Genomic DNA, 14,136 nt, shown 5'->3' with positions numbered 1-14,136 from the left:
CAGTAGTCATTTTGTCACACCCCGTCTCGATTTGCAATGCATCGGCCATCTCAGATTATGCTGAATACCTTTCCAATAAAAACGAAGGGAACACTTTGTCCAGGAATTTGGGAACACACTGCATCAGATTAGTCAGGCCAGCAGATACTGTAACACATATATCCGGTTATCTCCCCATACTTTGCAGCTGCACGTTCAAGGTAATGCGCCAACGCTGCTCAGTTTGTGGACAAAGATGTGTTTGCTGCCATTATAGGATCATAAATCCCCAAACCTACACTGACATGTTCTCCTGCACGTCTGACAATCTGCAGCATGACGCAAATGAAACAATTAAAGATTATATTAGCTTCACAAATCTCCTATTGGCGAAGCTGGCATGGTTTTCCATAAACGTTATAGAACCACCCACTGAACATCGCTTCCCTCGACACCCCCCTGAACCTCTATGATAATTTAAGGATAAACAAAATGAACATGGAATTTGTTTCCATTACATTTTTGGCTGCCGCTGCTCCCCAGTGCACGCACAATTCAGCCACTGCAGAAAGGCCAAGGATACCTTTGACTATGTGTTCATCCATCATGGCCTGGCTGCAGGACTAGGAAGCACGACATGTTAAAAGAAAGTTATCCTTGCAGTGGTAACAAGCACAATGTCCAAAACCGGAGTCTGATCGTGTGGCATGACACCGGCTTTCCAGACAGGACTCCTTTGCACTTGGCTGAGCAGGATCAAGAGCAGAGCGCCCAACTGTGGTGCATGATATGGCGGTCACCTTGATGCAGTCCTGGCTTTGTAGGCAGCCACACTTGGCATGCTGGGATGTGTAGAATCTTGTTGCTTTGAGGCATATGGCAGGGGCATCAAGAAAGTGAGATTTGAATTGGAAGGGTGGCTAAACTGGAGGAGAAAGGCTCTACCGAGAGACCTGCTGGCAGGGAAGAAATATTAATACTATATTTAAAGCAATTTGGGAAAGTGTGATCAACCTGCGGGTGTGGAAATAGAAAACCGGGCAAACTCTCGTGCAAAAACTCCAAAGCCAGTGAATTTATTAAAAAGATTCAGGTTTATTTACATAAACATACCTTAGTGAACGAAATTCACTAAGAACATCACAACAGGCCATGACACGGATTGACATGAAGACGACCATGAGGTTTAGATTTAGTGCTACATACAAGCTTTTGCTTCCAATCCATGCCATTGGTAGCAGACAAAGCTGCGACTTTCAAGACAGGTCCAGAAAAGGTGATTGAACTAACAATTGACGTGTCTTCTCAACTAGATGTCCGGGTACACGCTCGCTCAAAGGGATCAGGCTTCGACACCCCAATCCCACCTGCAGGCACACTACCACAAACTCCATCGCTGCACTGCATTCCATTTCTCACTCGCACACATCTTTCAGGTGCCTTTAAGCTTGAACCCCCTTTGCCCTCTTTTCTCTTGCACACCCTGGTGCAGACCCAATACACACCTCTCCACACACACACACCCCTCTGTGCTTTTAGACCACCATGATCGGCACTGGGAGAGTAGAAGAAAATCCAGAACATAACATATACTGTGCTAAAGAAGAGAAGGACGCTATTACAGCAAGGTCCATAAGGTGCGTTCGATCTGACCTCAAACTGTGGCCTTTCCGGCTCATGGGAGATCCTCCTCAAACCCTGGCGTATTCTTACAGGCGTTGATCAGGCAAGCAAAGGTTAATAAATAGGCAACTCATTATTACTGTTGAGGCAATTTCTCCTTGTTAATATTGACTGACAAAGAAGTGCATTTTCCCACAACGGAATCATTGCCATACAACCGACTGCTGGGTAGATTACACCCTCTGCCCACGTGGCTACTGCAGCTATTCAGTGTGTTCCCAAAGTAAATACATTGAAAAAAAAGCCTTTTATCATGTCTTACCTGTTGGTAGTTCTGGACTTGTTAAGAGCCTTACTGAGCACTAATGAGGGCGCAGACTGTCGCCTCTGGGCCAAAGTCTTCATTTTCTGCGTGAAAAAGAGGAAAAATGCATAGATTAACCCGAGGAGGCCGTGTATGGAAACATCCAGGAGACCAGCGAGCTTTACTGGGGCTCATGGCCAAGGCATTTTATTTTTAGTCTTTAGTGGGGCGACATGGATAATTCTGCAGGTCCCTAACCGAACCTATCCTGATCCTGCAACCGCATCACTTCCGCTCCTTTCAACACCATGCAACAATGAATGCAGAAATATGCAGCCACTTCAGAGACCAACTCGGCAAGTGTGGTGGGTTGGGCAGGCCGGTGTGGAGGAGAATGGGCTCAGCAGCAACACCGGGGACAGGAGGGTCTAGCAAAGGGTGCTGATCGGGGAACTGCTGGCGCAGATCTGATCCAAGAAGCAGATGCGGAAACGGAAAGCATGGTTTTGGGAGCAAACTAAAGAATTTGTATAGGCTTACACGTGCACAATTGCACATTATCTTGACTATATAGAAAACATGGTCGGTTTAATCATTTTAGGATATTGGACTTCTAATTCCATTAGTTTGCTACATACATATGTCAATACATCAATTTACCCAAAATCCATGAATCAGTTTGTCAATTCCATAGAGCAGATTGATTGTCCAAAATTCATAGATCACTTTGCCTGGTTCGCTATAGACATATTCATACATCAACTTGTTCCAAATCCATAAGACACACTTTGCCCTAGTTTGCCCCACTTGCCCAACACGTTCACAGACCACCTTGTCAACTCCATACGCCAATTTGTCCCATAATCATGAAACACATTGCCAACATTCACAAATCACTTTGTCAACACATGTTTCAACCCCCTCAGGTCTTTTTCAAGGCTTTATTTTGGCAGATTTCATTTAGAAACATCTAATGATTTCTTGGCATGCATTGCACATTCAGTGTGAAAGCTGTCCCAATGAACTATTTTCCTTAAAATGCTAATGCTCTCTTTAAGCCGCATCAGGTTTCAATGATGTCATGCTCTGAATACTATATTGGTCACTTCACAGAATCTCCATCCATTATTTACTACCCAGTTACTATGATATGCAGCTTAATTAAGATGAGTTAGTTCTGGGGTTGCAACATCGCTTAGTGCGGTATTCATCCTTCTTAATGTCCTTCATTTGATTAGTATAGTTCATCCCTGCTGTGTTCAGCATTCTTCCGAGTGTTCCGCAAGTTGATGTACAGCAAACAGGCCATCTGATGACTGAATTCTGGACAGGTTGGTCTGTGTGGTTAATTAATTGCAGTAAATTGATGTATTGATATATTGAAATAATAAAAATATCCTAAAATGATCATAGCATCATTCCTCAACAATAGGAACCAAATAACCCTACTCTCCTCCTTTGCTTCCGCCGCCGGACCAGTCAATACCGGAGTTACACAAGGAGCATGCCTATCAGCCCTCCTGTCAACCTCTATATGGCCACCCTCCCACGAATAATCTGCTCGCACAACATCTTGTGCTACAACTATGCCGACAACACCCAACTAATCCTAAAACTCCTTAACTCAAAATCCAGCTGCCAGCCCGACCTCGCTGCCTGCCTCCTTGACATTGATCACTGGATAACCACAAACCACCTCCTTTTAAACCCCACCAAAACTGAAATCATGGTGTGTGGCAACACCAGAATTCTTCCGCACCCTCTACCCTGTTCATCATCCATGGGCAATTCCCCGACAACCTCAAACTCAGTAAAACACCTTGGATGCACTCTCAACTCTGACCTAACCCTCTTGCACCAAGTCAACAACATCTCAAAGTCCTGCCACTACCACCTCAAAATTCTTAGGCGCATTTTTCCATACCTCTCCTTTCCCAGCAGACTAGCTGCGGTCCAATCAATTGTAATGTCAAGACTGGACTATGCTAACTCCCTCTACATCGGAGTCCGAGCATCCCACCTGACTAAACTAAAAAGAGCACAAAATGCTGCAGCCAAACTGCTACTAGCACTTGGCCCAAGAGATCACACCTCCCCAGCTCTCAACACTCTCCACTGCACACTCTAAGATCAAGCTCTGCCTTCCTCCTAGTGATACCAAAAACCAACACAGTCAGCATAGGTGAATCATCATTCTCAGCCTTGCCCCCAGTCTGTGGAACTCACTTCCACCCCACATCCGACTCACCGGAGACCTCATGTCTTTCCGCAAATTACTTAAAACGTGGCTCTTCCCTTAAAAATCGACTCGTAGCACAAACAGTATAAACAGCCACAATAAACAAACCCAAGGTTCCTGAATCAAAAATAACAATCCAGCATAGAGACCCGATCGAGAAAATGGAAAACTAAAACTGCCAGTGTAAATAGAATGGATAAACTGAGTAGAACGAATGAAGTGGATGAAAGGGATGACATGGATGAAACAGCTGCAGTGGATGAAACGGATGGAACGGATGAAGTGAATGGAACGGATGAAGTGGACGGAACGGATGAAGTGGACGGAACCGGAATGAAGTGGATAAACCGGAAGAAGTGAATAGAATGGAAGAAGTGGTTGAACGGAAGAAGTGGTTGGAACGGGAGAAGTGGATAGAAGGGAAAAAATTGGATGGAATGGAAGAAGAATTTGGATGGAACGGAAGAAGAGGGAATAAAAGAAGAATCCTGAACAGATGAAATATAACGAATGGATCAACTATAATGAATGGATGAAATATAAAGAACGGATGAAATATAAAGAACGGATGAAGTAAACGAAACGGAAAAGTAGTTTGAATGCATGGAAAGGATGGAGTGGACGGATAAAGTGGTTAAAGGAATGAAATGGATGGAAAGGGTGATTGAATTGAGCGGAGGGAGTAGATGCAACAGATGGAGTGGATAGAACGAATGGAACGGATAGACCAAATAGAGCGGATGGAACAAATTGAGTGAATCAACCGGATAGAGTGAATGCAACGGATGGAACATGGATCTGGTTGGAATTAGTCTACTTGTCAGAATTAATGGATGGAGTGGATGGAACAGACGAAACAGATGGAACAGAGTAGAAGTACTGGTTGGAATGAATGGAACGGATAGTATTGATGGAACAAAAGGAATAGATGGGACGAATGGAATTCAGAACAAATGGAGCAGATGGGAACTGAAAAATTGGAAGAAGTAGATAGAATGGATGAAGTGACGGAATGGATGAAATGGACGCAGTGGATAGAACGTGTGCAGTAGATAAAACAGAATAGAATAGATGAAACACGCATAGTGGATGGAACGGCTGGAGTGGATGGAACGGACGGAGTGGATGGAACGGGTGGAGTGGATGGAACGGGCGGAGTCGATGAACAGACGGAGTCGATGAACAGAAGGAGTGGTTGGAATGAAAGGAGTGGTTGGAATGAAAGGAGTGGTTGGAATGAAAGGAGTGGTTGGAATGAAAGGAGTGGTTGGAATGAAAGGAGTGGATGGAACGGATGGGGTAGATGGAACGGATGGGGTAGATGGAACGGATGGGGTAGATGGAACGGATGGGGTAGATGGAACGGATGGGGTAGATGGAACGGATGGGGTAGATGGAACGGATGGGGTGGATGGAACGGATGGGGTGGATGGAACGGATGGAGTGGATGGTAGGGATCGAATGGATAGAATGGATGAGTGGATTGAACGGATAAGACGAAAGAGCAGATTGAACGGATGGAAAGAGGAGTAGTTTTAACAAATGGAATGAATCAAGTGGATGGAACGGATGCAGTGGATGAAACGCATACAGTAGACAGTACAGATGGAGTTCATGAAACAAATGGAGTGGATGGAACAAGTAGAGTGGATGTATCAGATGAAGTGGATGGAACAGAACGAGTGGATAGAACAGATGGAGTGGATGGGACAGATAGAGCAGATGGAACAGATGGAGCAGATGGAGTGAATAGAGCGAATGGAACAGATGGAGCGGATGTAACTGATGGAGTGAGTGGAACACACGGTGCGGATTGAATGAATAGGAAGGATGGAACGGATGGAATACACTAAACAGATGGGAAGGATGAAATGGATCTATGGAATGGATGGAGTAGTTTATGTGGATGAAGGATTGAGTGATGGAATGGATGGAAAGACTAGTAAATTAAATGATGAACCAGACGAAATGTATAAACAGACGAAGTGGAATGAACTGACAGAGTGAATAAAACATATAGAATAGATGGCACAGATGGAATGCTCGATCTCAAGTGCCTTACTGATAACCGCCATATCACACTACCACGCTTACTCTCTCCTATACACCACCACTCAACTAGAACACACCAATACTATGACACATTCGGTATAGCTGTTCTCATGCTAACACCCGCCACATACTCTTCATCAACCTAATTAAACACGTCCAGCTGAGCACACACACAGCTAGCTTAAGCGTTCTCCTCAGGCCTAACACAGCCAGAAATCAGTCTGGGTGTCAACCCTCCAGAATGAACACATATACCTGACCTCCCAACCACCACACCTACCGCTAAGCAGCAGCTATCATGCAACTGCCACACCGGCTGCACACATATTCGGTGCACCCACGCACCTTATGACCGTCTCTCTCTCTCTCTCTCTCTCTCTCTCTCAACTGCCTTGAACTACGGTTCTGAGGGCGTTCAAACTACCAGAGGTTTGAGATCATACCAATGATACATAAGGCGCTATACGAATGCAAAGTAACATAACATATAGACCATGTCTTATATATAAATCAAGATATTGTGCAAATATGCAACTCCATACAAGGACCTTGAATCGGTGGCATTGGGCATAGCCTCTTCCTAATTATGCGCAGGCAGCAATAACTCTGCAACAACTCTTGGTGCCAGGAATAGTGCTCTTTGCCCACACTTTGCTTGAGCAAACTAAAGAACACTGTTGGCGGCACTCCTCAGTGTGAACGTGAAAAGAAGAGACCGCACACACAGCCGAACCGTGGGCAATGATGCTAGATACCAAATTACAAGGGGGAAAGGAGGCAGAGAGGCAAGTACATCCCACTGTTGCATGGAGCCAGACGGGTATGGGATTGCAAAAATACCTACGAGGTCAGACCAGAAAACTTGCCTCAAAAGGCAGATGAGCTGATGAAAGGAGCGAGAGAGGGCGAGCAGAGGGTGAGAGGACGTGACAATGAGGAGGAGCAGAGGGTGTACAGAGGTGGCAAGGAGGGTGCACAGAGGTGGGGAAGAGGGTGCACAGAGGCGGGGAAGAGACAGGGACAAGAGGGGAGGAGATAACAGGGGAGGGGACAAGGGAAGAGGCAGCAAGAAAAGAGGGGACCTGAGAAGATGGGATGAGAGAAGAGGGAGGGGGGGACCGAGATAGATCAACAGAACAGAAACGAGCGAGAGAAAGACAACCAGAGAGGAAAGAAATGGAAGTGAAAGAGAAAGAAAGGAGTTGATGGGAAAGAGGGAATGAAAGAAAAAAAATAAAGCGAGAGAGCAAGTGAAAGAATGAAGAGAATAAAAGTGAAATACAAAAAAGAAAGTAAAAGAAAGTGAAATAGTGTGAACCATAGGAAAAGTGGAATTGTTGAAAGGGGAGGGCACAGGGGCTAACTTCCAAGGGTGCCAATTCTACAAATACTGTGTTCAAAAATGCGACATGCTGGAGAAAGGGTCTCAATTACACCAAATTACCCGGTACTCGCCTGACATTAGGGACCACTGTGAAGCGTGAACTGAATCCCAGAGTGAGCTGAAATGTCACACGCTGGAAACAGTACATCCTGTTAGAAGAGTCTCAGGAAACTCAAAGCCAGCCAGGCTGAAAATCAGGGGCAAGGGCAGACTCGACTCCAAGACACAAGCCTAGATCGAACGCCATGTTTAAGCCTTATATCAATATTAATGTCACGCAAACGAAATATTTCAAACGTTCTAAAATGATGCACCACTTTCAAATAATCCAGCGATATGTAAATACAGTAAATACACACCTGAAGATGAACATTCGCCATCAAGGCGGAGCAATTCCACGAAAGCGTTACAGCAAAAACAGAGCTTTTTTGAACACAGTGATTATTTCGAGCATGTTACATATGTATTTTATAATTCCCAAAACATTACCTTGATATGTGATTTTATGTGAAAATCAAATTGCTTGCACGAGTGAATGTGATTCAGTGCATGGGTGACGAGTGAAGCATGCTGGTGGGACAAACGGATAATTTGTGGTTATATATTGCAGTAGCATGACAGAATTATCATTCTTTCATATATTTTAGTTCAATTTTATCATTGGGTATAAAACATACTTTGTAGTCCTGCTAACTAATTAGATATGATAACCAGGTATTTTCCTAGAAGTAATGGTAAATTCGGAGTCTACATGCATTGAGAGAAGTAAGTGTCCCTGTGTGGTATTTCACAATAGACATGGATGTATGAGCACACACATGCCACCTAGATAGTCCCAGGGCACACAAGAACCCTGGGATCCACAGTGTGATGACATCAGATAGGAGGTTGCCAGTGGTCACTGGTCCATACTGGTGCTGACTCGCCGTCCATTAAAAGAGCCAAGCTCTTACTGTGAACACATCGAGCAGTCCCACACCTGTAGCAAGCAGGTGATGACGTACTCCTGGGCTGGGTTCATTGTTATTAGGCAAACAGTTTCCTTGGTCTTCGGTTACCACAGTCAGCATGTGCCCAACGTGCCAAGTAAGGCCAGGGGTGTTTTGATTCCTGCCTTGCATGAATTGGGATTCTGCAGGCCTAAAGGTGTACGGGGAGCTCTTGAGAAACCGTCCATGTTCAGAGGGCCTACAAGGTTCCACTATAGGTGATCTAGCTCCACCAGGCATGTCAGGAGCCAGGAAGGGAAAGGTGTTTGTCATCTCCCCCTGCTTCCGGTTTCCTGTCTGTGGGACGTGGTAGAGCCGGAGGGTCATGTGGCACAGTGTGTAGTAGTCGGTGTCCCAAGCTGGACCTGCAGTGTTGTACAGGTAAGGTATTAACAAGCCTTTGTGTGGGTGCGTGTCTGTATATATGCATGTATTAGAGGAGTTACGTCTACGTAAGTGTGCAGGTGAATGAGAGGGCAGCGTGCATGTTGTGGGGTGTGGTTGTGCATGAATGAGTGTTCATGTGGGCTTCTGATTGGGAGGTAGGCCTGGGAGGGTTTGTAGGTCCTGAACCGAAAGGTAACTATTTTACTGTCATTATGGGCAAAGCAAACATGAGTTCATACATGTGCATTGCCCTGCATTGGCACGGTCAGTACGGGCATGTTTGGACAGAGCCAGCATGAAAATGTGCTTTTGCACTGGCAGAATATTGATAAGTGTTAAGGGCAGAGGCATCATGAAAATGTGTTGGAAAGTGCGCCTGTACACTATTGGTGACCTGCCATCTATTGTTTTTTTCTATGCAATACCATACAAAACCAAATAGCAACCTGTGTGGCTTTTTCCTATTTTCTTCACAGAAAGTGTGCTATACAATACATAATTTTAACCTATTAAAACAAATATTGGGTAGAGAACACCCTTGAATCCAGCTTGGCTGGTTTGGGTTCCATTATGCTTGGTTGCAAATACACATTTGTGCCAAAGGGTTTATGCCCCTGCAATCAAAAAGATCTCCAGCCGCTGCTGCAATTCATTGTTCGAGTGTGGACTCGAACATGAGAGCATATGTTTTCATCCCCAGCTGGTACAGCTGGGGGAAGTATTTGGGTGGGTTGGAAGGATTCAAGTACTTCACCGGGTCATAGGAGTTTCAGCTTTAACGAGCTACTATATACAAAATTCAGGAACTTGAAGAACCTAGCCCCCTTTGTACTCCAATTTAAATAAAGAGGCAGCAAACCTATGCCAAATAGCCAGTAGTAGAACTCTAGAGGGGCTAACTTATTCTGTCGCGGAATTAGGGCCATCAGGCACAGGCATTTAAACCCAAGGCAACCCCAGCTTGAATATTAAACAGTTACTGGCACCCAAGATTGAAATCCTCTTGCCTAGGAAACAAGATCCCATCTGATTAGCTCACATACCACCCCGATTATGACCTTTTGAGCTAAGTGCCGTTTGAATATCTGGCTTCGGTGCAAAACCGAATTCTAGCTTTCAGGGAGGGCTCTACAGCAGTGATCTGATACTGGGCGGTATACATGGACAGCCCATTTCTGGGGAGGACATATTGAAAGGACTGGTTTTACAGAGAGAAAAACGCGGGTCTTTCGTCACATAATAAGATCCAGCAAGACTGCCTCATCTGTGACCTTGTTGGTAATGGTGGGAGATCCTCCTGTTGACTATGGCACGACAATGCTTAAGAAGTTCATCCTCCATTTGTATCCATAAAGGATGAATTCACTTTCTCTACATTAAACCAGGGTCGGACTGGGCCATAAAATCGGGCACCAATTAAAAAGAGGCCCACAGTACCAAATGGCTGTTCATTCCTTTTGCGACAGGCTGTTTGAATAGCACCCAAGGAGGAGGTTTTTTTATAAAAATTAAATGTGATGTAAATTGCGCATTTTAAAGAATATTTATTCAGCAATACTGGTCAAAACTATTAGCCACATAGTGAAGTAACTCATCAACCTGGCCCACATTGGCCAAAAAAGTGGCCCAAATCAGCATTTTGAGTTTTTGGTTGTCCTATAGGCCAGTCCGAGCCTTCATTTAACTGGAGGCGGTAGAGAAAAGCAACTCTTGGATGACTTTCCAACATAGCTAGTGGATCAAAGGAGCCCTGATCCAAAGATGCCCTCATGAAGAGTTGTGTGTAATTTGCATATGACTGCGTCTTGGCTGGTAATTCCTTCAGTTGGAAAAACGGGAGGATAATATAAAAGAAAAAGTAGGTTTAGGGAGAGTCTTGTGGGACTTGGATGGAAAACTAGCAGAGTGCTTGGAAGTCTTGGACTTACCATCTTAGCATTTAACAGAAAGAGGTTAGCTAAACTATTTGGCTGTACTGCCCATAGCATCCCATGCTCACCTCTCTAGGAGGTCCACTGTATCCAATGCAAGTAGCCTTTTCGCCTAGGAGTAGAGAAGGGCTGTAACACCTAAACCAGTCTTAAGGAAACATCAGAGCAAACAACCCTCCACCTCCAATTCAGTGCACCCAGTTCAATGTAAATCATCAATACACACTTCAACCATTAGTTTTCTGGTTCAATTATTTATTCAGTCTAAGTGTTGGTTTACTTATCATCAAACAGCGTACCTGTACCCTTGGATTTGTGCCTACATTAACCATTGGTGCACGTGCAAATGCTTCGCCATGGACGTCTTTATCTAGGGTAGACATATGATTTCTGATCTAAAAAAAGTATTCATACATGTGATACAATTCTTTATTGACTGGTAACATAATAGTTTAGCAGATTGACATTCAACCTCTCAGTTTAATTTAAGATGCACTGTGTTCTGACAATTTGTATCCTGTACTGTAGTCACAATATTGACTAGCATGCATCTCTGGGATTAGTTCCCAGTATTGCAATGGCTTAGATTGCCTGTGTGATTCCACCACAGTTATGGATATGTCTGGATTCCCAAGCTGAGTATCTACGGTTATTTATATTCATGACACCCGTCTATAGTGAAGAGGGGGACCTAAACATTGCCCTTGTTGCACCTATCTCGCTTCCAGTCCATTGACAGAGAATTGAGTGATGTACATCACTCGTGACCCCCTTGTCTCCTTCATCGATGATGTATCACAGGTGTGAGAGACGCTGTTCAATCAGACAGCCATTCAGACCATATGCTGACGACGTCGCAGAAGAAACAAGCCTGAAAATGGTGGACAATGTCTATTCTTTCAAGCTAGGTAGAGATTGCTGTTCCCATCGAACTGAATACAAGGAGATACAAATGTAGCACAGGTTCAAAGACAAATGTTCTGTTTCAATGCACAAGAGATCGGGCAAGGTAACTTATTGGAAACACAGAGTATCTTTGGAGTTGTGCCCACCACCTTCAGTGTTGCACTTGGACCGGTACCTGTCCAAGGCTGAGAAGACCCCGTCTGTCCAATCCCTATTCACCTACTCCAATGAGTTCATACAACATTGCTCTGGCCAGCCACCTTTCACTAACCTGCAACTTTGAATTTGATACTTTTTGCAGGTGGTCTCAGAAGGAACCACCAAATATGGTTACCTAATGGGTGCACTTACACATATTGAAAAGTTGATATATTCTGTCTTAGTAACCTATCCCGGTTCCCGTTATCTTGGGGTGCAACTGCATTGGTGATGCCTTTAGTGGAAAACTGGCTAGACACAGAGTGAGCGTGGAAAATGTCACATTGTTCATGCTGCAATCCCTGTCATTTGAATGCGGAATAAACACAGTTGAACTTTGCTCTATGGCTGGGTCTTCTGTTCTTGTTGCACGGAATTTACCAGGGCCCAGTTTCTCTTGCCTGTACATCGGGAGGCTGCTAATAGCCCCCTGGCCGCTTTTACAATAGTGTCTTGCATTGATTACATTTGCCACCTTTTAGTCGTTTTCATTGGGAAACTTCCCGTTATAAGTCAATAGAATGTTATTCCATGGCACCATCTGCAAATGCGGTCAAGTTATTTTTTTTCAAATTAAGAATTGTATCACAAATGTATGAATAAGGTTTTTTTTAGATCAGAAATCATATCTCTAGCCTCGATAAAGCTGCTTATGGCTAGTGACGTTATCCCTAAAAACAGCAGATAATAGGGAAAACGGAACACCCGGGAGGGGACAAAGAATCACTATTGGAATGCTCATACTCGTCCCAGTCATGAGGGAGACATAACTGTCACAAAAAAAGAGTGAATGAGAATCATTATTGGAGTATTCATACTCGTCTCAGTCAAGAAAAAGTCATTGCAACAGTATCCCAAAGAGGGGTCAATGAGAACTGTTATCGCTTATCGGAGTGATCAAACTCGTATCAATCAGGGCAAAGAAAGCCCAATCAAAGAAGAAAAAGTCATAAAAAAGAAGCTTGAGAATAAGATTGGAACAGGATATAGGACTAAGAAGAAAGATCAGAGAGAAACCAAAGAATGAAGTGTGTACAAAAAGAAGAGGTAATAATAAAGAAAGACATAACTATTGGATAATTGTTCCCTGGAAAGAGAAGGGAACAACTCTTTGTAGATGAAACCAAGGAGGCAAAAGAAAAGCCCCCAAAAAAAGAATTGAAGGAACTATACAAACTCATAAAATGAGTCACCACAGACTATTTAAAGATCAAATATTGAATACAGGTTGGTGGGAAACCAATCCCCAGGAGAAGGGAGACACTGTCCTGGTGTTTAGTTGTTAGGCTAGTGGTAGGGTCAGAAAAGGATTTGTTGGGACAGTAGATGTTTATTTTCAAGACTTTCATGTACAACTGACGAGCACAGTAGCTAGTTTTGTTAGGTAGGGACGCCTCATAGTATAGGGAAAGATAGGCATTATTCATTCCTTTCAATAAATAATAGTGAAATGGCTAATCAGAATCCACGTCGCAGTTCTGACCCTCCACACCGAACATTTTCATAAAAACACTCATGTTGGCTTTGCCCATTGTGGCAGTAAAAATGCCATGCCATTCTAGGAAAAGGTGTCCATACTGACTGCACCACTGCATTTGTACTTGGGTTTACATCACACAAACCTGCCTAGCAACAGAGCTCTGTACAAAGAAATGTAGGTATAACAGGTCGGTGGAAGGGGAAGTTACAGTTTACAGGACCTTGAACATTCCTTACAAGAAGCGGTATATACGTAGGAGTAGAAGGTCCTGAAAGACCCTTAGGTATTCCGCGAAGAGCAGTGTCTTTAAGCTATTTTATGGACTGCGGGCGCAGTCTTGATTGTGACGTGAATGGTGTTGCAGTAGGCTGGGCCAAAGCAACACAAGGACAGATTCCTAGTTTTCTATGGATGTGCCAGCTTAGTCTCAAGCTTTGCAGTGATCTGGCTCCTAGAGAAGTGTCTCCCACCCAATCCTGTAGGTTCTGTGGCTACGCAGGCTGATGCTCAGGTAGTAGTTGCCTTATATGTGATGCAGACAGTTTTGAAGAATATTCTGGCTGGTATCGTATGGTAGCCAGTGTGAATCCCTTAGGATGGGGGAGATTGTGTTCACATTTTTAGTCCCCATTTTGAGACATGCAGAGGTTTGCTGAATAGATCC

At 44.1% G+C, this 14,136-nt stretch overlaps 1 protein-coding gene across 1 annotated transcript in view; it reads right to left on the bottom strand.

Moving 5' to 3' along the window:
- ARHGAP20 (Rho GTPase activating protein 20) overlaps positions 1–14,136 on the bottom strand; it is a 281,646-nt gene that overhangs the window by 198,457 nt on the left and 69,053 nt on the right. Inside the window, exon 2 of the mRNA XM_069639712.1 lies at positions 1,925–2,010. Coding sequence (XP_069495813.1) covers positions 1,925–2,010 — 86 coding nt within the window. The remainder of the gene's footprint in view (positions 1–1,924; positions 2,011–14,136) is intronic.

Source organism: Ambystoma mexicanum, chromosome 7q (assembly GCF_040938575.1).
Source record: "Ambystoma mexicanum isolate Mex_15411 chromosome 7q, UKY_AmexF1_1, whole genome shotgun sequence".
In the NCBI taxonomy this organism is placed as follows: Eukaryota; Metazoa; Chordata; class Amphibia; order Caudata; family Ambystomatidae; genus Ambystoma; species Ambystoma mexicanum.
The sequence above is the reverse complement of the archived record's forward strand: the minus strand, read 5'-3'. Positions and strand labels throughout refer to the sequence as shown.